Raw genomic sequence first — 22764 nt, 5'->3', positions numbered from 1 at the left:
CCGGTTTGACGCACATCCCTTGCCTGGCGCATGTGCTGAACTTGGTGGTGCAGAGGTTCATTCACCACTACCCCAACATGTCAGAGCTGCTGCATAAAGTGCGGGCCGTCTGTGCGCGCTTCCGCCGTTCACATCCTGCCGCTGCTCGCCTGTCTGCGCTACAGCGGAACTTCGGCCTTCCCGCTCACCGCCTCATATGCGACGTGCCCACCCGGTGGAACTCCACCTTGCACATGCTGGAGAGACTGTGCGAGCAGCAGCAGGCCATAGTGGAGTTTCAGCTGCAGCACGCTCGCGTCAGTCGTACTGCCGAACAGCACCACTTCACCACCAATGATTGGGCCTCCATGCGAGACCTGTGTGCCCTGCTGCGCTGTTTCGAGTACTCCACCAACATGGCCAGTGGCGATGACACTGTTATCAGCGTTACAATACCACTTCTATGTCTCCTTGAGAAAACACTTAGGGCAATGATGTTAGAGGAGGTGGCCCAGGTGGAGGAGGAGGAGGAGGATGAGGGCTCGTTTCTAACACTTTCGGGCCAGTCTGTTCGAAGTGGCTCAGAGGGAGGTTTGTTTAAGCAGCAGAGGACAGGTTCACAAGTCGCCAGCCAAGGCACTGTACTGGAGGACGAGGAGGATGAGGAGGAGGAGGTGGAGGGGGACGAGGATGACGCAAGTTCACAGCGGGGTGGCAGCCCAGGCCCATCACTGGTGCGTGGCTGGGGGGATACGGTGGACGATGACGATACGCCTCCCACAGAGGACAGCTTGTCCTTACCCATGGGTAGCCTGGCACACATGAGCGAATATATGCTCCAATGCCTGCGCAACGACAGCAGAGTTGCCCACGTTTTAACGTGTGCAGACTACTGGGTGGCCACCCTGCTGGATCCCCGGTATAAAGACAATGTGCCCACTTTAATTCCTGAACTGGAGCGCGACCGTAAGATGCGCGAGTACAAGCGCACGCTGATAGAGGCGCTCTTGAGAGCATTCCCACATGTCACAGGGGAACAGGTGGAAGGGGAAGGCAGAGGAGTGGCAAGAGGTCGCCAACGCAGCTGTGTCACGGCCAGCTCATCTGAGGGCAGGGTTAGCATGGCAGAGATGTGGAAAAGTTTTGTCTCCACGCCACAGCTATCTGCACCGACACCTGATACGGAACGTGTTAGCAGGAGGCAGCATTTCACTAACATGGTTGAACAGTATGTCTGCACACCCCTCCACATCCTGACGGATGGTTCGGCCCCATTCAACTACTGGGTTTCGAAATTGTCCACGTGGCCAGAGTTAGCATGTTATGCCTTGGAGGTGCTTTCCTGCCCGGCGGCCAGCGTTTTATCTGAACGCGTATTCAGCACGGCAGGGGGCGTCATTACTGACAAGCGCAGCCGCCTGTCCACAGCCAACGTGGACAAGCTGACCTTCATAAAGATGAACCAGGCATGGATCCCACAGGACCTGTCCCTCCCTTGTGCAGAGTAGTCCTTATTAACTGCCTAAAACATGTCTTGTTGTGCTACGGGCCACTTCTTTATTTGATACAAATTTTATGAAACCCACAGTTGAATGAAACTCTTCTCTGTCTGGGCGCCGGGGCCTAACCAGATGAAAGTGGCCGGTTAAACTAACGGGTGACATGAAGCCATAACCTCTGCCATGCTACCTCTGTCTTCTGTCTGGGTGCTGAGGCCTAAGTCAAATAAAGCGGTCTTCTGCTGTGCTGGGGGATATGAAGCTAATCTCTGACCTCTCTCCTCTGTCTGGGTCCAAAGGCCTAAATCACTGAAAGAGGCCTTCTCCTGTGGTGTGTGATATGATGCCAGAATATGTGCTGTGGGGCCTCTCTCCTCTTCCTGGGTGCAGGGGTCAAATAAACTAAATTGTGGCCTACTCCTGTGGTGGTTGATATGATGCCTGATTCTCTGATGTGGAACCTCTCTCCTCTGTTTGGGTGAAGGGGTCAAAGTAACTAAATGGTGGCTTCTCCTGTGGTGGCTGATATGATGCCAGAATATGTGCTGTGGTGCCTCTCTCCTCTTCCTGGGTGCAGGGGTCAAAGTAACTCAATGGTGGCTTCTCCTGTGGTGGCTGATATGATGCCAGAATATGTGCTGTGGTGCCTCTCTCCTCTCCTGTGGTGGCTGATATGATGCCAGAATATGTGCTGTGGTGCCTCTCTCCGCTTGCGTGAGTTTTCCAACACTTCGTTTGTCTTGCGTAGATAAGTGGATAAAGTCTCCGTCCTTTAGTACATGGCCATGTACCGCTGATATAATTTTTCACAGGTAATACGCCCAGACGCGTTTCGAGATACCTTATCTCTTCCTCAGTGGGTATTATATCAGCGGTACATGGCCATGTACTAAAGGACGGAGACTTTATCCACTTATCTACGCAAGACAAACGAAGTGTTGGAAAACTCACGCAAGCGCAGTAGGCAATTCAGATCTCTCACGAGAGTTGAGACGGGACCCAGGCAAAGACCGGACCCGAGACAAACGTAGCGGAGAAAGGCTGAAGCGTGGGACGCCACGGCAGAAGTCTTTCCGCAGACCGGAGTGAGTGAGCCCACAGAGGACGCAGTGAGTAACAACACAAGTGGAAATATACCGAACCGCTATAAGCGGTATCAGCACCGATTTAACTAAAGTGCTAGACAATTGACTCTATTCATCCAGTATACTGAGACCCTGATAGCGCTATATATGACGGACAATTAATCTCCGTTTGAAATATTACCTTCATCCTAGACCCTTCAACATTTTGTATTTCAGATGATGATATAAAACTTCAATCATATTATATTTAGGACTGTGAGACTATGAAGTGGTGATTACATTAGATAACTGTCATTGAACCTATTGAAGTACTATATTTGTCGGCTCCTGCCTGCTTCTCAGACGACTGTGATCCAATAGCCCTACCTAATAGGAGGGACACGGATGCAGTCTGCTGCGTCTGGCGGTCAGAACTTGATAGATTAGAGACACCTATCTCTCTGGCTTACACACAAGCCATATTTTATATATTTTATGTTATTTTATGAATTTTATCCTGGTGCACACAGGACACATGTTGATTGTTTAATAAATAATTTTATTTGATTTCCACGTGTATTCCGAATTGTTGAGTGCCGGTTCCATCCAAATTTTACTATATCCATTAGAACCAAGGGGGTGTTTCTTTGAACCTGTGCACCTATCGTGACAAATCAGAGTGAGCCATCTGCTTATTTTTTGTATACTTGTATAGAATAGTATCAGTATTAATTATAGCTATGCAGTTCTGCGTGCAACTCTCCGTTTCCTTTCAATGTCCTCATATACCCTAATTTTTTGGAGGTATGAACCCCACTCCCTTATTGAGGGCGGGGAGACAGAGCCCCAATACTTTATCAATATAGCATTAGCGACCATCAATCCCCGCATCCAAATCCGTCTAACCTGGGGCGGGACTTCCACTTCTGACCCATAATCTCCAAAGATCACTACCAAAATTCCCGGGTTATAGTTCATTGAACTCTCCCTTTGTAGGGTAGAAAAAACCTCATCCCAATAACTTCTTATTTTGCTGCAGCTCCAAAGCAAATGGACATAGTTTGCATTAACATATCCACATTTAGAGCAGCAGCAATCCCGATCTTTATTTTGGGGGAATTTTCCTTGGGTTTTAGGCGTATAATACAGTCTATGGAGTATCTTAAATTGAATTAACCTATGCGCACTGGAAACTGTCGCCTTTCTCACATTCCTATAAATAGTAGACCACTGTAGTGGGGGGCAATTCAACTCTTGCTCCCACTTATCTGTGCTTTTGAAAAGTGTTACAGTTGCCAGTGCCATTCGGAGTTTCGCATAAAGTCTAGATAGCTTCACTTTTTCATACTTCTGGGCGTCACAAAAATCAAAAAATATATTCTCTCGTGGAAAAATAAGCCCCCTATTCCTAGAGGTTTCAAATATATGTTTCAAACGTGAATACATAAATAAATCTAATGGTGAACTATCTAAAAAACCAAATTCCAAAAGTGATTTAAAACGACCCATATAAAAAAGGTCGGACACTCTGTTAATACCATTACGTAACCAATAACCAAAATCTGTAATTTTGAAGAACTCCTCCAGCCCCCTGTTCTCCCACAGAGGGGTGAAAACAAACGGACCAGAAGATTTAAGGATCTTCTTCAGTCTGTTCCAAATCCTCTGCAGTGAGCACGGGATCAGCAAGGACCTCCTCATTCCCATAAACCCAGTCTCCAAACATGCAAAGATATTATCAACTGGTTTATCAAAAACTTTTGTCAAATATCGTGAAAGTAAACTCTCTTTTGAAAAACAACAACGCTGAATCTGTGCACATAGAAAATAACCTTGAAAAAAAGGTAGTGACAGCCCACCATCTGCCTCCGACAGCCATAGATATCTCTGCTTTATACGCACCCTCTTCCTTCCCCAAATTAAATCGTTGATCATAGTCTCCAACCTATGAAAGAAGATATCATCTATCCAGATGGGGGAGGCACACAACGGAAACAAAACTATCGGTAAGATAATCATTTTAATCAAAGCTATTCGGTCCGTCTGTGCCAATATCAATTTCCGCCAAGCGCTGATTTTGTCCCTAACTTTATTCAAAACCGGAGCCAGATTAAGATCATAGAACCTATTTATAGGGACCCCAATCTTAACCCCCAAATAATCTAAAGTATCATTAGGGGCCAAAACACGAACTCGCCTCCCCTCATCTACAGCTTTGCGGTTCAGCGGGAGGAGCGATGACTTTGACCAATTAATTCTATAACCTGATAGTTTGCCATAATCTTCTATTACCTCTATGACATACGGGAGAATTTTCCATCCCTGATCCAGGAACAGGATCACGTCATCGGCATATAAGCTTATTTTATCGCCCACTCCCACCACCCCAAAACCATCTATACACTTATCTAAGCGAATCCGGGAAGCCAATGGTTCAATAAAAAGAGCGAAGAGGAGAGGAGACAGGGGACAGCCCTGTCTCATCCCTCTCTGCATCATAACGGGGTAAGAGCTAATACCGTTGACACTGATAGATGCAACTGGCTGTGCATATAGCATTTGAGTCATTTCCAGAAACGGGTTCCCAAGGCCAAAATGGGACATTGTAGCCCACAAAAAGGACCACTCCATCCTGTCAAATGCCTTTGCGGCGTCTAAAGACAGAATGGAGTGGTCTATACTGCCCCCAATAGACAAATTCAAATAAACCCTATATAGACTCATCTGTATTTGCCATCCCGGGATAAAGCCCGTCTGATTGGGGTGTACCAAACCCGCTATAACCCTCTTTAAACGATTGGCCAAAATTTTTGCGAAAATCTTATAGTCCGTATTTAAAAGTGATATGGGTCTATATGACCCCATATCACACGGATCCTTCTCCTTTTTTAAGACCAAGATAATCACTGCCTCTCTAAATGATGGAGGTAAAGAGCAGCATGCGCGGGATTCATTCAGGACTAGAAGCAGGATCGGCAAAAGTACTTTAGCATGGTACCTATATAGATCAAACGGCAATCCATCTGAACCGGGGGCTGATTTATATTTTAGAGAGGGAAGAGTCGCCTGGAGTTCCTCTAAAAGGATGGGGGAGTCCAAGCGCTCTCTATCTTGAGAACATAACTGGGGGAGCTCTAATCTTTGAAGATATTGATCCATATCGGTACGACTAAACATAGACTCAGATTTATAAAGGGTAGAATAATATCTCGCAAATTCCTCCCTTATCTCCTCTGCAGAACTCACCCCAACACCCTGTAAGTTCCTGATTTCTCTTATACTGGTAGACTCTCTCTGGTTGGCCACCAGACGAGCCAAAAACCTGCCCGTTTAACCAGATTCGCAAAAACGATTCTGGCCTTGAAATAGGAGCTTATGTTGTGCTTTTTTATATAGGAGCATCTTAAGCTGTAAGTTGGCCTCTTTTAACTGATTAATGGATTGCTCTGTATAGGAGTCAATTAATGCGGCGCGTAAACTCCTTATTAAGTCTGTCAATTGTTGTTCTCTGCGCCGTACTTCCGTTCTGAACCTATTAATTTTACTAAAGTATAAGCCCCTTATATGGGCTTTCAAAGCGTCCCACACGTAGTGAATATGTGCCGATCCTACGTTAAGGTCCCAAAATTCCTGAATATCCTGGTCTATTCGGGATTGCTCCCCTATCACATCAAACCAGTGCGGGTTCAGTTTAAAGATTCTACCTGTATTTGGGGCCTCCGCAAATATAACAAGAACTGGGGAGTGATCCGAGATTCCATGAGGTTCATACCTCATTCTCAGGACGCGACCGCACAGATCCCGACTTGCAAACGCCAGATCTATACGGGACATTGACCCGAATGACTGGCTAAAACATGAGAAGATTTTTTTTTTGCCGTAGAGGTGGCGCCAGATATCGACCAGCGCCAACTCCTGGCATACAGCAGTCAAAGGGGATCCCGTGAGACCTTGCCCAGAGAACGACGAGAACCGATCCAACTCAGGATCGGGTACTGCATTAAAGTCACCTGCCACTAATAGCGCACATTGATTTTTTGTGGATATATATTGGACTAACTGTGAAAACACCGTTGCGTTAAATGGTGGAGGAATATAAATAAAAGCCAGTATGACCTCCTGCCCTTTCCAATACCCGTGGAGGAATACAAATCTCCCTTCTTTATCAATCAGGTTATCTAGCGGTTGATACTCCATCCCATGATGAATATATACGCTAACCCCTCTTGCATAAGAGGAGTAGCAAGCGTGGTACTCAAGAGAAGCCTATTTCCTTTTCAGTATGTAAATCCTATCTAATGTAGCATGGGTCTCCAATAGTACCACAATCGCCGGCAGATGGCGGACCACGAGATCAAATACCACCGTCCTCTTCACCCTGTCTCCCAGCCCTCTCACATTCCAAAATAGAATGTTACACGGCATATCCTATGGATAAAGGGAATTTCTAACCCCCCTTTCTTAACGGAGAGGCACGCATATCTGCACAGCAAACGACGGCAGCCAATCCCTCCCTTAAACCCACCCCCCCCCCAAAAAAAAAAAAAAAAGAACAATCAGCAAATCACCAGAACCTCTTGTATCCCTAAAAGTCAATCTTCCAATACAAGGAAGATTAGAAGAACCAAAGAGTACCTCTGATAGTGACCCAAAGCTAGAGATACTAAGACAAATAACATCATGTCCTACACAAGGATGACTGACTAAAAACAATATGTCCACATCTGCTCCTACTGTGCTACCGACAACCTTCAAATCTTAGAAATGTTCTGACACAAGAAAGAACCTCTCCTAGAAATGTAAAGAGAAGAAAAACCTGTTCCTATGTAATACCCGGATGTCAAACTTGTTGCAGGAATTTAAGGTCCCCTGGACTTTCACATGTTCTACATCCAATATTATGGACCTTATTATGTGCACTAAATGTCCTATTGGGGGTCTCTATGTAGTAATGTCCTATTGGGGGTCTCTATGTGGAAATGTCCTATTGGAAGTCTCTATGTAGTAATGTCCTATTGGGTTCTCTATGTAGTAATGTCCTATTGGAGGTCTCTATGTAGTAATGTCCTATTGGAGTCTTTATGTAGTAATGTCCTATTGGAGGTCTCTATGTAGTAATGTCCTATTTGAGGTCAGACTCTCTATGTAGTAATATCCTATAGGAGGTCTCTATGTAGTAATGTCCTATAGGAGGTCTCTATGTAGTAATGTCGTATAGGAGGTATCTATGTAGTAATGTCCTATAGGAGGTCTCTATGTAGTAATGTCCTATTGGGGTCTCTATGTAGTAATGTCCTATTGGAGGTCTCTATGTAGTAATGTCCTATAGGAGGTCTCTATGTAGTAATGTCCTATAGGAGGTCTCTATGTAGTAATGTCCTATAGGAGGTCTCTATGTAGTAATGTCCTATAGGAGGTCTCTATGTAGTAATGTCCTATAGGAGGTATCTATGTAGTAATGTCCTATAGGAGGTATATATGTAGTAATTTCCTATTGGGGTCTCTATGTGGTAATGTCCTATTGGAGGTCTATATGTAGTAATGTCCTATTGGAGGTCTCTATGTAGTAATGTCCTATAGGAGGTATCTATGTAGTAATGTCCTATAGGAGGTCTCTATGTAGTAATGTCCTATAGGAGGTCTCTATGTAGTAATGTCCTATAGGAGGTCTCTATGTAGTAATGTCCTATATGAGGGCTCTATGTAGTAATGTCCTATAGGAGGTATCTGTAGTAATCTCCTATAGGAGGTCTCTATGTAGTAATGTCCTATAGGAGGTATCTATGTAGTAATGTCCTATAGGAGGTATCTATGTAGTAATGTCCTATAGGAGGTCTCTATGTAGTAATGTCCTATAGGAGGTATCTATGTAGTAATGTCAGAGAGAGGAATAATAGAGATAGTGTGGAGCGCTACAGATAATGGTGTGGCAGGCGCAGCACTATGAAGTGCCTTTTGTGCTGTGGCATTAGAAGAATTTTGGTATCTCTGTTACTCTGTAATTCCTCTAGCACCGTTCTATGGAAACAGTACCTTTAAAGAGCACACCAAATGTTTGAAATAACTTCTTTATTAAATTCAACTTTTTTTCATATATAACACTGCCACCTCCACAGCAGATAGTCCATGTACATAACACGTGTTGAAAAAATATCACAAAATGGTGGTATGCATAAGTTGGTGGTTCAACTGTTCAATCTTGTCATTTAACATAAAATGGTGGATATAGTTCTGTCTTCAGTATCTGTACTCTCACTTTAAGTTATTTAAGCACTTTATGATCTCTCTGAGAGGTATATCTGAGGTCTAACTAATAGTTCTGTTTGCTCAACTTGGTTTTCAGTTGGCAGTAAGCAATTGCTTATTATCTGGTATGAGCAGTTCGCAGTTTGTATGCAATTTGTATGGGATCTGGTTTGTATGCTTGCAATTTGTAGCTTGCAATTTGTATTTGCAATTGTATGGTTGCAATTGGTGAAACTGTAAGTAAACACATATATATATATATATATATATATATATATAGAGTTCAGTATACAGTTCTAAACACAATACTAACAATATGAACAATATATAACTGTTTTAACTACCTATTTTTGACCTCTTGTTCCCATAAAAACTCAGCTCTCAGTAGAGTGAATGTCTCTTCAACTCCTGTCCCTGGTGAATAATGATTCCAGCAGCTCCAGCTAGGGGAATTCCCAGACAGACTGTGGGTGAGGCTGGCTGTGATTGGTGAAAACTCTTTCTGTGTGAGAAGCTGGCTGTGATTGGTCTAGACTTCTGCCCAGCAACAGCAGATTAACATTATGCTTTCTGCTGTTTCTGCTGTGTCACTGAGCTTACCTTGAACTACAAAATGAATCTTAAAGGCATATTATCTTTTTCTGCTTCTGTGAACACAAAATATAACAGTTATATGACATCCAAAACATGATGTCACAGTAAATACCTCTGCTTTTGTCTGCTTTGTCACATACACATAGGAACTGTATTAAGGCTATTAGCAGGTCCATCTGCATAAACATACAAGCTATATTAGCAAACTAGGATAAGTCTTAGCTGGCCAGCTACACTCCCACCAAAATTACCTATAATTCTATATTCTTAGTGGTAGGACTTGAACATTAATTTGAGGAATTTTCCATCAGGTTCTCAACTTCCAAGTGTCTTTTATCACTCTCAAGTAGAACAACTAACTTCTGTATAGGACGTTCCAACTTGAGTGGAGTAGTGAGATGTTTTCCCTTTTTGTCAAGTTTTGAGTCTCTTATTTGTAACAACACTCTTCTTACTAGTCTGTCTTCATCCTTTTGAACTTCTAGAACTTTGGCCAATTTCCATTGACTTCTAGGTAAGTCTTCTTCTTTCCCTAGCACTATGTCACCAACTTTGAAATTTCTTCTGGGTGTTTGCCATTTGCTTCTTAGCATAAGATTGGCTACGTACTCTTTCCTCCATCTATTCCAAAACTGATCTGATAGATATTGAACTCTTCGCCATCTCCTTCTGGCATATAAATCCTCTTTGGTGAACTTGCCAGGGGGTGGCTGAATGTAATCAGACTTAAGGTGAAGTAGATGGTTGGGAGTTAAAGGGTCCAAACTTGTTGGATCGTTGATGTTATCAACTGTAAGTGGACAACTGTTAACAATAGACATTACTTCATAGAATAGGGTCCTAAGTGAAGCATCATCTATTCTTCCGGCGTTCTTTTTCAACACTGAACTTAACACATTTCTCACAGTTCTGATTTGTCTTTCCCAAACTCCTCCTGTATGGCTTGCATGTGGAGCATTCAAAATCACACTGTTTCTCTAACAAATACTCAGTTACTTTTTCTTTATCAATCTCTTTTAGAGCTTTCTTCAATTCATTCTTTGCTCCGACAAAATTAGATCCTTGGTCAGATCTAAGCTCTCTGACGGTACCTCTAATGGCTATGAAACATCTTAAGGCGTTGATGAATGCGTCAGTTGACATATCCTCTAACATTTCCAGGTGAATTGCTCTGGCACTCATACATGTAAATATTAGTCCATCTCTCTTGTACTCCTTGTGGTTCTGTTTGGTGATGAATGGGCCAAAACAATCCATGCGTTGTGCATCAATTTCAGCTATCTGTTAGCGCTGCGCCTCGATCTCAATTTCTGCTTTCTTGACAGCAAGTTGTTTAGCTAATTCCTTTCTTTTGGCTGAAGTATTTGACGACTCATATATGGATGGCACTTCTGCTAGCAAAGGAAGTCACACTTGAGATTGTGGTTCCCCCTAAGGACCAAGTATAGTCTCTCATAAAAAGCTCATTCATTCTACTTCTTGCTTTAACTTCATCATAGTTTGCTGCAGATGATATTTCTCTCATGAGCTTTACTAAATATTTAGTGACCACAGTACATGTGTCCATGTTCCTTACAATGCCCTGGGAAGGTGTCTTAAGAGACCGCAGGTTGACATATGCTGCCATAAGCTCTGATTAAGATTCTTCTACCGTCTCTACCATATCACTCAAGTTCCCTTTTATACTTTCTTGTTTTAACTATCCACGAATGCATTTAATGTACAATTTCCACTTCTCATACATTCTGGCAAACTTTTTTCCTTCTAATGCTGCTTCTTGCTCCAAATTTTCCAGTATCTTTGGGGTCGGTTTTCTGGCACGTGATGAATGTCTTAGTTCATCTGTTTGGGCTATATTTTTTTGAGGCAAGACTAATGCTGCATCAGACTCTTCTACCTCAGACAGGTTCCCTTGGTCTTCCCCCTCTACTCTATCTATCTTTGTATCCTCTAACGGTGGCATGGTAATACTAGGTTCAGACATTTTACTTTAAATGCTATAACAATCAATACGAATATTAAGAGTCTTTTCACTTTAAATGCAATACTGACAAATGCAGAAATAAATGACTTTCAATCTAAATACAACAGCGATAAATGCAGGCAATAAATGGCTTTTACTTTAAAGGGAACCTGTCTCCGGGATTTATAGAGCTGAGGACATGGGTTGCTAGATGGCCGCTAGCACATCCGCAATATCCAGTCCCCATAGCACTCTGTGCTTTTATTGTGTAAACTAAAAAGATTTGATACATATGCAAATTAACCTGAGATGAGTCCTGTCACTAAGATGAGTCCAGTGTGAAGGAGCCCAGCACCGCCCCGCATCCTCAGAATCTCCTCCTTGCTTTCCGACGTCAGAAAGCTAGAGCGCCGTAATCTCGCGATGCGCGAGCTAGGGCATGCACAGTTCATTCCCTGAGGCTAATTCCAGCACAGGGAAGGAACACTATGACGACACTGCGCATGCGCTAGCTCGCGCATCGAGAGATTACGGCGCTCTAGCTTTCTGACGTCGGGGAGCAAGGAGGAGATTCTGAGGATGCGGGGCGGTGCTGGGCTCCTTCACGCTGGACTCATCTCAGGGACAGGACTCATCTCAAGTTAATTTGCATATGTATCAAATCGGGGTTTTTTACACAATAAAAGCACAGAGAGCTATGGGGACTGGATTTTGTGGATGTGCTAGTGGCCATCTAGCAACCCATGTGCTCAGCTCTATACACAAAATCCTGGTGACAGGTTCCCTTTAAATGCTTTAAAGACTTATTTAAAGTCTCTATCTGAACACAAAAATGTCTCTTTATGCCAAAGCCTATATGCAATGATAAGTAATAAAAGGAAAGCTCTAACCTTATTCTGAAGAGCAGGATACTGCAATCTGAAGGTTGCTGGAACAAATGTCTTAAAGGAGACTTGTCTTTTCTTGATGTGATGCTCTGCGCTGACTTGCGATGTTCTGTGATGACTTGCGATGCTCTGCACTGAGTTGCGATGCTCTGCACTGAGTTGCGATGCTTTGTGATGACTTGCGATGATCTGTGATGACTTGCGATTCACTGGCTTGGATACGCTGCTGCAGGCTTTGGGCCTAGTGGCGGGAAACTAGCTGACTGCAGTACTTGGTCTCTCCATGGATAGCGGTGCACGCACTCTAGCTCTGGACTTTGGCCTCCCACCATGCATCTCTTTCTCTCTCTAAGGATCACAGGAGGCTTAGCGCTCTTTCTTTGACTATTTTGCCTTTGCCGTTCTGCCACTTTAGGAGTCGGCTGCAGTTTGACTAATGCGCACCTTCTATGGCCTTTATGGAAGCTAGTGGGGAGAGATAGTGGGGTCACCAGAGATAGCAGAGGGCACCAGAGATAGTGGGATGATAACACAGATAGTTAAGGGCTCCAGAGATAGTGGAGGCACTAGAAATAATGAATGTACCAGAGACAGTGAGGTCACCAGAGATAGGTGATTGCACCAGAGATAGTGGGGGCTCCAGAAATAGTGAAGGGCTCCATAGATAGTTGGTGCACAAGAGATAGTGAAGTGCACCAATTATGGAGGCACTAGAGATAGTGGTGGCACCAAAGATAGTAGGGAAACCAGCGGTAGTGGGGTTCCGGAGATAGTGTAAGGCACCAAAGATAGTGGTGGTACTAAAGATAGTAGAGGTCACTAGGGATAGTGGAAACACCAGAGACAGTAGAAGTAGAAACAGAGATAGTGGACGTACCACCCAGTGCACAAATCCAGCTTCATAAAGGAAAGGTTGGGGGAGTTTGGTGTGGCAGAACTTGACAAAACTTTGTAAAAATCCTTCCCAGAAGAGCAAAGGGGGGACAACTGCATATTACTGCCTATGAATGTAAAAAGTGAGGTCAGAAAAGCTCCTGGAGGTGGAATGTGGAGGGGCCAGCACTTTTTTCCATGTAGTGTATATATGTATTTCTTCAGACACCATGTTATACTCTCCTGGATGAAGAGACCGATTTGTTAGGAATCCTTGATGTGAAGTCACTTGTAATTGTGCTATTTATGGACTCATTGTCTTTCTTCTACTGATCGCTGTTAATATTTGACAGGCATTGTATAGATTGTGACAGAACACTCCCAGGTGACATGTTCCTATATGGTCAATGCCTCCTTGTTTGCTTTATGGGAGGACAGAAATATTAGCTTTTCTGGAAATATATATAGAGGGCGATCCTCCCGGGTCACACATCACTCCTCTCACAATGGCAGCGTACACGAGCCTCCTCCTGGTGATCGCCCTCTGTGCCGCCACAGGTAAGACCCTGCAGGATGGGTGCACTGCTAGAATGATGGGGGGTGTAGTGCTGTGTGGACCTCTGAGACTGTATCAGACATTATATATAGGCTTAGATACAGATACTCGGCAGACTGTATCACACATAATAGGATTAGATACACTGCTCAGCAGACAGTATCACACATAATAGGATTAGATACACAGCTCAGCAAACAGTATCGCACATAATAGGATTAGATACACAGCTCAGCAAACAGTATCACACATGATAGGATTAGATACACTGCTCAGCATACAGTATCACATATGGCAATTTCCTCCGCTCTTCTGGGTAAAATCTATCACTTTTATTTCATGCTTTACAATCACGCTGCTCAGGACGCGATCGTGGCGCCGACATGTTCCGGACTCACCGCCTCTTCTTTAGATGCTATATATTTGTATTAAGAACATAGATCCTCGTGAAGTAATTCCCCAAGTACCAGTGTTTTAAAGGGTATTAAACGGTATTTGACCCTATGGACTCCCACTGATCAGCTGTTAGAAGAGTCCGCAGCACCCGGTGAATGGGGCTGAGCTGCAATACTACCTTTTTACATGATCTAACAATTCATTTCACTGCCCGATCCCCTGAAGACGCCAGAGCAGCTGGCGAAACATGTCGGGGGGCAGTGCTTGAGGGTGATTTTAGAGACAGAAGTGACGCCTAACTGTTATCAAGAATTAACAATTATTATGTGGTAGATACAGAAGCTTATTGAGGGAAGAATCTGGAGCCTACGTGCGGTTACCAGCCTCCCACCACAGACTAGATAGCATTATGATATAATAGTGCTGACAAAACACACAGAAACAAAAGAGGAGACACAACTGAGAGTTTTAATTAATACATTTAATGGTTAATGAAGACAATATTAAGGATTGATATTCAGAGCTGCAATACTAAGCACAGCCACTACACAATGTATGGCGCTGTGCATGGTAAGCTGTGAGGAGACCGCAGCACTCACCGGAGCGGCGGGGGGGGGGGGGGGGGTATAGGGGAGTTGGGCCCCTGTAGATCTGATCTATCATGAGGATCATTAATATAACATTTCTGGATAAGGCCTTTAACCCTTTATCACCTGAGGTCCAGCACAGTGTGTATTACAGTCCGCACTATAATACCTATACGTCTTGTGTAGAATGGAAACTGCTGGGAAATCTTCGCTCTGACAAGGGCGGCCAGTCTGGAACCTCTCCCTGTTATACAGGCCTAGAGCGAACCTACAACAGAGAAACATGGAAAATAAAAAAGTCCCATTTGAGGCCCTTGTCAGGACGATGACTCCGTATTATGAGGTTCTGCAGGGTGCACTAGCTCTGACGGGGAATACTAGGGAGAGAAGTCCCATTTTTGGCCCCGACGCCCTCACTCTGACATTTGAAAGTACACAGTATCACACATGATAGAATTAGATACACAGCTCAGCAGACAGTATCACACATGATAGAATTAGATACACAGCTCAGCAGACAGTATCACACAGGACAGGATTAGATACACAGCTCAGCAGACAGTATCACACAGGATAGGATTAGATACACAGCTCAGCAGACAGTATCACACAGGATAGGATTAGATACACAGCTCGGCAGACAGTATCTCACAGGATAGGATTAGATACACAGCTCAGCAGACAGTATCACACATGATAGAAATAGATACACAGCTCAGCAGACAGTATCACACATGATAGGATTAGATACACAGCTCAGCAGACAGTATCACACAGGATAGGATTAGATACACAGCTCAGCAGACAGTATCACACATGATAGGATTGGATACACAGTTCAGCAGACAGTATCACACATGATAGGATTAGATACACAGCTCAGCAGACAGTATCACACAGGATAGAAATGGATACACAGCTCAGCAGACAGTATCATACATGATAGGATTAGATACACAGCTCAGCAGACAGTATCACACATGATAGGATTAGATACACAGCTCAGCAGACAGTATCACAAAGGATAGGATTAGATACACAGCTCAGCAGACAGTATCACACATAATAGGATTAGATACACAGCTCAGCAGACAGTATCACACAGGATAGGATTAGATACACAGCTCAGCAGACAGTATCACACATGATAGGATTAGATACACAGCTCAGCAGACAGTATCACACAGGATAGGATTAGATACACAGCTCAGCAGACAGTATCACACATGATAGTATTAGATACACAGCTCAGCAGACAGTATCACACAGGACAGGATTAGATACACAGCTCAGTAGACAGTATCACACAGGATAGGATTAGATACACAGCTCAGCAGACAGTATCACACATTATAGGATTAGATACACAGCTCAGCAGACAGTATCACACATGATAGGATTAGATACACAGCTCAGCAGACAGTATCACACAGGATAGGATTAGATACACAGCTCAGCAGACAGTATCACACATGATAGGATTAGATACACAGCTCAGCAGACAGTATCACACAGGATAGGATTAGATACACAGCTCAGCAGACAGTATCACACAGGATAGGATTAGATACACAGCTCAGCAGACAGTATCACACATGATAAGAACTCTTTTTATTATAAAAATTTAAAACATAACAAATAATTATAATTCCACAACAAAAAAAGTATCTAAATACATAATCCAACCAAAACCTGACCAAACCCAGCCACATTCATACCAAGAACTACACTACAAATACTGTATATACAACTATATACAAAATTTAACTAAACAAAATTAAACATAGCCACATACCTAAAAAATTAAAGTTTTCACAACAAACAAAATGAAAGGCCACAAACCTAGGCGCATCAGACCTAATGCTGGCAACGTTAATGGATGCCAGCGTCAATGGAGTGGGCTCCAGCGTCATGGATAATTTAGTTAAACGGCTTACTTCTTCCCATCCCTCCTAGAGATTGACGAGGCACTATCTTTGTTTTGTTTTTTTGGAGATGGATGAATCCATCTCCTCGTCAGGCAAGATAACACTTTCAATCACCATTATTTTACCAAAAAAGGACAAATCCCTCATCCGCCAAAAATTTTACTTATTTTTAACTCTCACCTTAACCTCCTCCCAACTATCCTTCCCTTCGAATTTCTCATCAAATTTCACACCTAAACCCTAATCGGACCTTCCATCACGCTAACTCCCACATCCCTCTCAATCACTCCTCCAAAAGCTTTACATTTACTCTTATTCCAATTCACACGAAAAGCAGATACTCCACAAAATATAGACACTAACAATGTCACCCGTCCTACTGAACACTCGGAATCACATAACACACACACATCATCCATATAACCACTCACCTTGCATTCACTCCCACCACCTCCTGGTATTTGCACTCCACGAATCACCTTATCTTTTCTTAACAAACACAAGAATAGTTCAATCGCACATATGAATACAATGGGTGACAATGGGCACCCTTGCCTCACCCCTGAAAACACATTTACTCTTCTACCTACACAGCCATTCAACAACACTCGACTACAAATTCCATCATACATACTTCTCACTCTTCACACAAACTCAGCTGGAAATCCCATTCTTAACAACACTCTATACACAAACTTATTAGCCAACCTATCAGACGCTTTTTCAAAATCCAAACTTAACAAAAACACCTTCTTCTTCCTCTCCATAGAGTCCCACAAACAATCTCTAAACATACACAGATTCTCATGAATCCTCCTTCCTGGTATCGCACAACTCTGTCCTTCCCCTATCACTCTATCAATCACTTCTTTCATTCTGTTTGCAAACATCTTCGCATAAATCTTATAATCGCAATTAAGTAACGTTACCGGTCGCCAATTCCTTAAATCCTTAGAGTCACCTTTTTTCAGAATCAAGGTAATCACCCCCGACCGCATACTATCAGCCATTTTTCCCATTCATCGACATAAACTTATACAATGTTACCACATCAGTTCCTACCACATCCCACATCTTTCTATAGAATTCAAGACCCTCCTCCCCTGGCGTCTTATTTGCTGCCATACTACTAACCACCCTCCATATTTAATTACTTGTTATTTCCCTCATAATCCCCACTCTTTCTTCTTCATTCAAGCTCTTATCTATCACACTTAACACATCCCCTTCCAACCTCTCATCTCTCCATTTCTCAGCAAACAATTCTTCATAAAATTTTGCAACTTCTTCCTTCACTTCTTCTCCACTCACCTCATTACCACTCTGATTATAACATACATTTCTGCACTGCCTCTTTCCAAACATCTCTTTAACAAAAACATGTGCATTTTTCATTCTTCTCAAAATTTTCTAATTTTGCCCTATAAATTATACTTCTTCCTTTTTCAATCAAAAATTCTTTAATCTCACGTTTCACTCCCACAGTATCCTCACTCACATCAACACCCCCTCTCTTATGGAGTAAGGTCAAAGTGGAGGGCACTCAGTTTACCTGGGGTCTGGTATTTTTACAATATGGGTAAATACAGTATAGGTGTGAATAAATACCAATGTATGACAGTATACTTAAAATAGATATTTATTATGATAAAATATAAAAATATAATTCAGAATATATAAAAAAAATATATAATTCAGGATATATAAAAAATAGGGAATGGATGTAGAGCAATAAGGATAAAAATAAATAAAATAATGAGTAATGAACAAAAATATAAAGCTATATTCAAGACTAGTAAATATAATGTTCAAGGTTGGATCCAGATTGGGTAATCCAAGTGTCTCTGAAAAGTCCTATCTCTGAGTAGGAAGTTCGTGCGTGCAGTTGTTTGAGTCTATAGTGTTGCCTGCATCGATATTTTCATTCCCTCCTGTTTATTTGCTTGGAAGCAGTATCTGATGTTTGGCAAATAGTCCTCCTGCTTATGGGTAAGTATGTGGCTGCAGTGTGATTTCAGGGATCGTATTCTTTGCACTGTGTGTTTGTTGTTAGACAGTGCGGATCCTTCTTTGTAATAGCATCAGTTACATAGAGAAACACATTGTAGCCTTACCCGTTATGTTGAAAACATTGCCATGGTTGAGGGGTTCCGTTGCGCAGGAGGTGGGTGAAAAAAGCCTCTCTATACTCACCGAGTCCGCTCGTGGCGTCCCGCGAGGGCGGGAGATGAGTGGTTTGAAAAAAAGGCGCGAAAATTCCGTTCCAGTCTGTATGGAGATAGTAGGGTAATTCTATCTCGGTCGGATCCTTGGCTTCAGAGGTGGGTGTCCGGTCCTTATTGGAGGATTGGTAGTCCGTGTGCTGCTGCAGGGGGAACAATACGCGTTTCGAAACGTACTGTTTCTTCTCCAGTGGCCTGCAGCATAGTGGGTTTTCCTGGATTATAAAGGTCGGATGGGGGCATTTCCAAATATGGAAAAATAGGGGGCGTGGCTGTGATGTTGTGATCCCATTTGTTGACTTTGACTGAAGTGGTGTTTAGACAATGTTCAAATGACGTGGTTTTGGGGGAGATCTGCGCAGTGGGGGAGGTGATGTCTTAATTAGATAATCACTATGGTGTTTGTGTGATGATGTAGTCCAATGATTCAATCATGCTAGCCAAAGGATATGTGCGTTCAGGGTGCGATCCTGTGATTGTTAAATGCAAATGGCCTTGGATTCTTGTGCTGGGGCAGCCTCACATGGGGCATCCTTAGTTTTTGATTAGGTGGGAATTGAGTGCGGTTCCGGTGCGTTTCATTAGAAGGGTGTATGTTTCATTTGTGGACGCTTTTTGTTATAGTATGGTTAGTTTTGCATATGTGTGTGTATATGCACACTCGTCTGCATGAAATGAGGATTTAGTTTAGGTCGCGGTTTTGATGTGTTTTATTGGGAAAGACTTCACTGTGGTAGGAGTGGTTATTAGGGATGAGCGAACCCGAACTGTATAGTTCGGGTTCGTACCGAATTTTGGGGTGTCCGTGACACGGACCCGAACCCGAACATTTTCTTAAAAGTCTGGGTTCGGGTTCGGTGTTCAGCGCTTTCTTGGCGCTTTTTGAAAGGCTGCAAAGCAGCCAATCAACAAGCGTCATACTACTGGCCCCAAGAGGCCATCACAGCCTTGCCTACTATTGGCATGGCTGTGATTGGCCAGTGCAGCATGTGACCCAGCCTCTATATAAGCTTGGGTCACGTAGCGCTGCACGTCACTCTGCTGATTCAAGCATAGGGAGAGGTTGCAGCTGCGACGTTAGGGCGAGATTAGGCAGATTAACTCCTCCAAAAGACTTCATTCTGTGATCGATCTGCAGCTGTGGATCATTGAAGTGCTATTATTGACTTGCTCACTTTTTTGAGGCTGCCCAGAGCGTTTTTAGATCACTTTTTTTCTGGGGTGATCGGCGGCCATTTTGTGACTTGTGGTGCGCCAGCACGAGCTATCACCAAGTGTATTTAACCATCGATAGTGTGGTTATTTTGTGCTATATCCTACATCAGCTGCAGGCTGAGCCTGTGTCACCGAAGTGCATTTAACCATCAACAGTCTGGTTATTTTTTGGCCATATACTACATCAGCTGCAGGCTGAGCCTGTGTCACCCAAGTGCATTTAACCATCAACAGTGTGGTTATTTTTTGGCCATATATTACATCAGGGGCAAGTTGAGCCTGTCACCCAGCGCCTAAAAAATAGACCTGACATTTCTATTCAACCAAATCTGCACAGTTTTAGCTGGTCAAGTTATTTGTAGTGACCGTAAAAGCACACTTTTTGTTCTGGGTTGAAAAAGCATTCCCAAATTTGCCATTCTGAAAATAACTAGTTTGTGGTATTTGAGGCCTACTTGAAATCTATCCCAAAAAGGATATCTTACATTGAAGGTACTGATAGTGTCATTCAGAAAAACCTAAGACACACGCTACCGTGCAGATAGAAGTCTGATTCTGTGATTAAACCTTAACCTGTCACACAGTGCAAAAAAAAAACAGGTCTCACATTTCTATTCAATGGTCTGCCGGGTGTTCACTACAAGGTCATGGAAGTCACGCCTGCGGCCACCCCGTTCTCCGAGGGATATGTCCTGAAATCCAGCTGAAAGCTGCAGAACATCAGTCGGAGGTCTCACAAACTACTGGCGGGCCTCTCTGGCGCCCTCTTCCCACAAGCAAAGGCTCGGCTGGTGGCTGCTGGGGTCTTTCAATGCGTCTAGGTTCTTGAGCCTCTTGCTCCTGTCCAGGCTGTCCTTGGCTGGGCTGCCCCCTGGCACGTGCTCTTCCGCGGGCTCTGGCTCGTCCACTCATCTTCTATTCCTGAGAGGATATAAACCGCTAATAAGGTCAATCTGCCGCCTAGCAGCTCCGCCGTGGCACAATTACCTCAGAACTCGCACACTGGTGACTTTAGGTATCTTCACTGGTCACTTTGAGCAGAATGATGACATCCGAGTCACGGCATCAAATGTAACCCTCTTTTCCTTGCACCATCTGCGACACCTCCAGCTTTCACACTCACTCGGTCACCAGCTCCTCCAGGCATAAACTCTAAGTGGACTCTAAGGGACGACACTCAGGTCTTCTGTGGTTTAAAGCTTTATTGAGGTGTAGTGCACTTGGCTGGAGCCTGTAATAAAACAGGGAAACACTGCCACTATGTGGTATACAGCCAGGTCACCAGCCCACCTATATCATAACAGGCAGTCATTATATTACATTCCCACATACATGTTACAGGATATAACAAAGCATAGAGAAAAATGAACAAGAGAAAATCATTTACAAAGATATTGCAGCAGGGTGACCTGGAATACAGCATGTCTTGCAGCCATTTTAGGAAGAACACATATCTCTTTAACTGTACATCATCTACTCAGCCTAGCATGTGCTGCAGGGTTTAAAGGCTGCTAAAAAACATACAGTCACCTCTTTACATTCTACAGAACTATTATGGGTATATATTATAACTTTTTACAATAGATAAATGAACTTTAGCTTTAGAGAACTTAGACAGAGATCCTACCTCCTTCACAGTAAATGTCTGCACTGAGGAGACCAAACCAAGTAGCAGAATACACAGGGGGCTTTCTGGAAGAGTCCACTGTAAAGACTCTGTCTGTTAAAACTTTCCTCAGTTATCTAATAGCACATTTGAAGAGGTTTATTTAGCATGTCCTGACTCTCTGCTAACAGCTTATGAATATATGGAACTATATTTAACAAGTGATCATTGCTGCAGCTCCTGTATATTGGTATGACCCTATTGCAAACCTGCAGACTGGATATTTGGTGAAACTTCATGTGGTTCATATCGACTGTACTACACCACTGACTTGGTGCCTGGGCCTAAATGTGTGACAGTGGCCTGTTCCAGTGGTGGGTGACGTGAAGCCTGATTCTCTGCTATGACATGAAGACAGATTCTGTGCTGACATAAGGCCAGATTCTCTGTTACAGGACCTCTCTCCTCTGTCTGGGTGCCGGGGCCTAAATGTGTGACAGTGGCCTGTTCCAGTGGTGGGTGACGTGATGCCTGATTCTCTGCTATGACATGAAGACAGATTCTGTGCTGACATAAGGCCAGATTCTCTGTTACAGGACCTCTCTCCTCTGTCTGGGTGCCGGGGCCTAAATGTGTGACAGTGGCCTGTTCCAGTGGTGGGTGACGTGATGCCTGATTCTCTGCTATGACATGAAGACAGATTCTGCGCTGACATAAGGCCAGATTCTCTGTTACGGGACCTCTCTCCTCTGCCTGGGCCTAAATGTGTGACAGTGGCCTGTTCCAGTGGTGGGTGACGTGAAGCCTGATGCTCTGCTATGACATGAAGACTGATTCAGCGCTGACATAAGGCCAGATTCTCTGTTACGGGACCTCTCTCCTCTGCCTGGGTGCCTGGGCCTAAATGTGTGACAGTGGCCTGTTCCAGTGGTGGGTGACGTGATGCCTGATTCTCTACTATGACATGAAGACAGATTCTGTGCTAACATAAGGCCAGATTCTCTGTTACAGGACCTCTCTCCTCTGTCTGGGTGCCGGGGCCTAAATGTGTGACAGTGGCCTGTTCCAGTGGTGGGTGACGTGAAGCCTGATTCTCTGCTATGACATGAATACAGATTCTGCGCTGACATAAGGCCAGATTCTCTGTTA

The 22764-nt window shown here is 43.6% G+C and overlaps 1 protein-coding gene across 1 annotated transcript in view; it reads left to right on the top strand.

The window, feature by feature from the left end:
* Positions 1-13528: 13528 nt before the first annotated feature.
* LOC121001545 (lymphocyte antigen 6E-like) overlaps positions 13529-22764 on the top strand; it is a 29292-nt gene continuing 20056 nt past the window's right edge. Inside the window, exon 1 of the mRNA XM_040432668.1 lies at positions 13529-13663. Coding sequence (XP_040288602.1) covers positions 13612-13663 — 52 coding nt within the window. The 5' untranslated portion in view covers positions 13529-13611. The remainder of the gene's footprint in view (positions 13664-22764) is intronic.

This window comes from Bufo bufo, chromosome 5 (assembly GCF_905171765.1).
Source record: "Bufo bufo chromosome 5, aBufBuf1.1, whole genome shotgun sequence".
Taxonomy (NCBI): domain Eukaryota; kingdom Metazoa; phylum Chordata; class Amphibia; order Anura; family Bufonidae; genus Bufo; species Bufo bufo.
The sequence above is the reverse complement of the archived record's forward strand: the minus strand, read 5'-3'. Positions and strand labels throughout refer to the sequence as shown.